Below are 1400 nucleotides of genomic sequence, written 5' to 3'. Positions count from 1 at the left end.
TTACATTACGGGACACCCTGTATATGTAGATACCGAAGACTGCTATGCTTTTGGCTTTATGAGATTTTTTGCAAGCTTACGTACGATGGACGTCAAGCTGTGCAAGCAAAAACTGTGGGCTCTTGTTTTGTAATATTTCCTTCAATAATGTCTGATGTACAGTACAGTTCTCTTACCGTATAGGACCGTACCGAACTGGCTATCTTACGTCTAACTGCCGAAACAAATTCAAATTAAAATATTTTATTAATCGGACTACAGTTGATCAATGGGTTAGTAGTATCAATTCTGTCAACATTTTTGTAATGGCAACAGACTTAGTTAAGATGGTTGTAGGCAGCCAGGACTTAAACAACCAAACCGAGACAATTTTGTCCTTGGGAATTGATGGTCTTACCACTAGACTACATGGTTACCTGGCAAGAAGACTGTGCGGTATTATTGTAGTACTCAGCACAGATGGTCTGGTCCTGAACAATGGGGCTGCCTCCGTACCAGCGGCGGCACTCCTCGTTGGTGATGCCGCGAAGGTGCACCCACAATAGGATCTCGGAGGCGGCTCCACCTGTGGGCAAGAAATGGTAGGGTAAAAGGGACTATTCCCACCTCTCGTTCCCGCTGCTGCCACTTCTGTGTAGCCAGGATCTACAGCTTGACCGACAGTAAAAATATACAGACAACTAACCAGTCAACCCTGTGTTGGTATGGTGACAGTTTTAACTCAAGTCTTCGCTCCCTTTTTTCGTAAGTAGGTAACTGCTTTGTTCTGAGAAACGATTGCGAAATTGAATCCGTCACAAATGTTACTTTGTATTGGGGGCTTCTAGGGGCGGCATAGTATTGCTGTCAATCGGCTGACTATTGGTAGCACTGGTATTTCAGTGAGTGTCTGTGTATCCCTATTAATTACCTATTATGTACGTTAGAACATTTGTTACCGTTCCACAGGTCGTCAGTGCGTCCGTAGCCGCTGACTGTGAATCTAACTCCAGTGTAGTCCAGGTTCTTCTGCTGCGAGTTCTGCAGGCGGCAGGGCTGGATGTAAGCTGGAAGAAGAAAGATTATTCACCATTTATTTATTTATCTCGATTAAGAGCTATGTTACGATCTCGAGGAAAACTTTAAAGTTATAAGGACAAGAGACTAAACTTCTAAAATTGTGGTAAAGGCTGTATCAACCCTGATATCAGTCAGCGTCTGAAATGATTCATTCGAACCGACAAAAGCCTGAAACTTAGGCGTTCTCGAAATTGGCTTTTTTAAGGACCATTGGGTTGATGCAAGCATAAAAGTATGCTCTCTATGACTTTGGCATTAGGCCCTTTCCCACTCAGAAAGCCATAGGAGAGGAGAGTGTGGATTTTGTAGGTTCCTCTTCCACTCATCCACTCACCAAAAAG

At 43.6% G+C, this 1400-nt stretch overlaps 1 protein-coding gene across 1 annotated transcript; it reads right to left on the bottom strand.

Moving 5' to 3' along the window:
- Positions 1–397: 397 nt before the first annotated feature.
- LOC114358337 (uncharacterized) lies at positions 398–1046 on the bottom strand (the record flags this gene model as incomplete). The annotated part of the gene is made up of 2 exons (XM_028312272.1): positions 398–565; positions 939–1046. Coding segments are annotated over 2 exons (269 nt in total), but the record flags the coding sequence as incomplete, so codon positions are not given.
- Positions 1047–1400: the final 354 nt, after the last annotated feature.

The sequence above is a fragment of the Ostrinia furnacalis genome, unplaced genomic scaffold (genome assembly GCF_004193835.3).
Source record: "Ostrinia furnacalis isolate ACB-3 unplaced genomic scaffold, ASM419383v2 OfSCF3865, whole genome shotgun sequence".
Taxonomy (NCBI): Eukaryota; Metazoa; Arthropoda; class Insecta; order Lepidoptera; family Crambidae; genus Ostrinia; species Ostrinia furnacalis.
The sequence above is the reverse complement of the archived record's forward strand: the minus strand, read 5'-3'. Positions and strand labels throughout refer to the sequence as shown.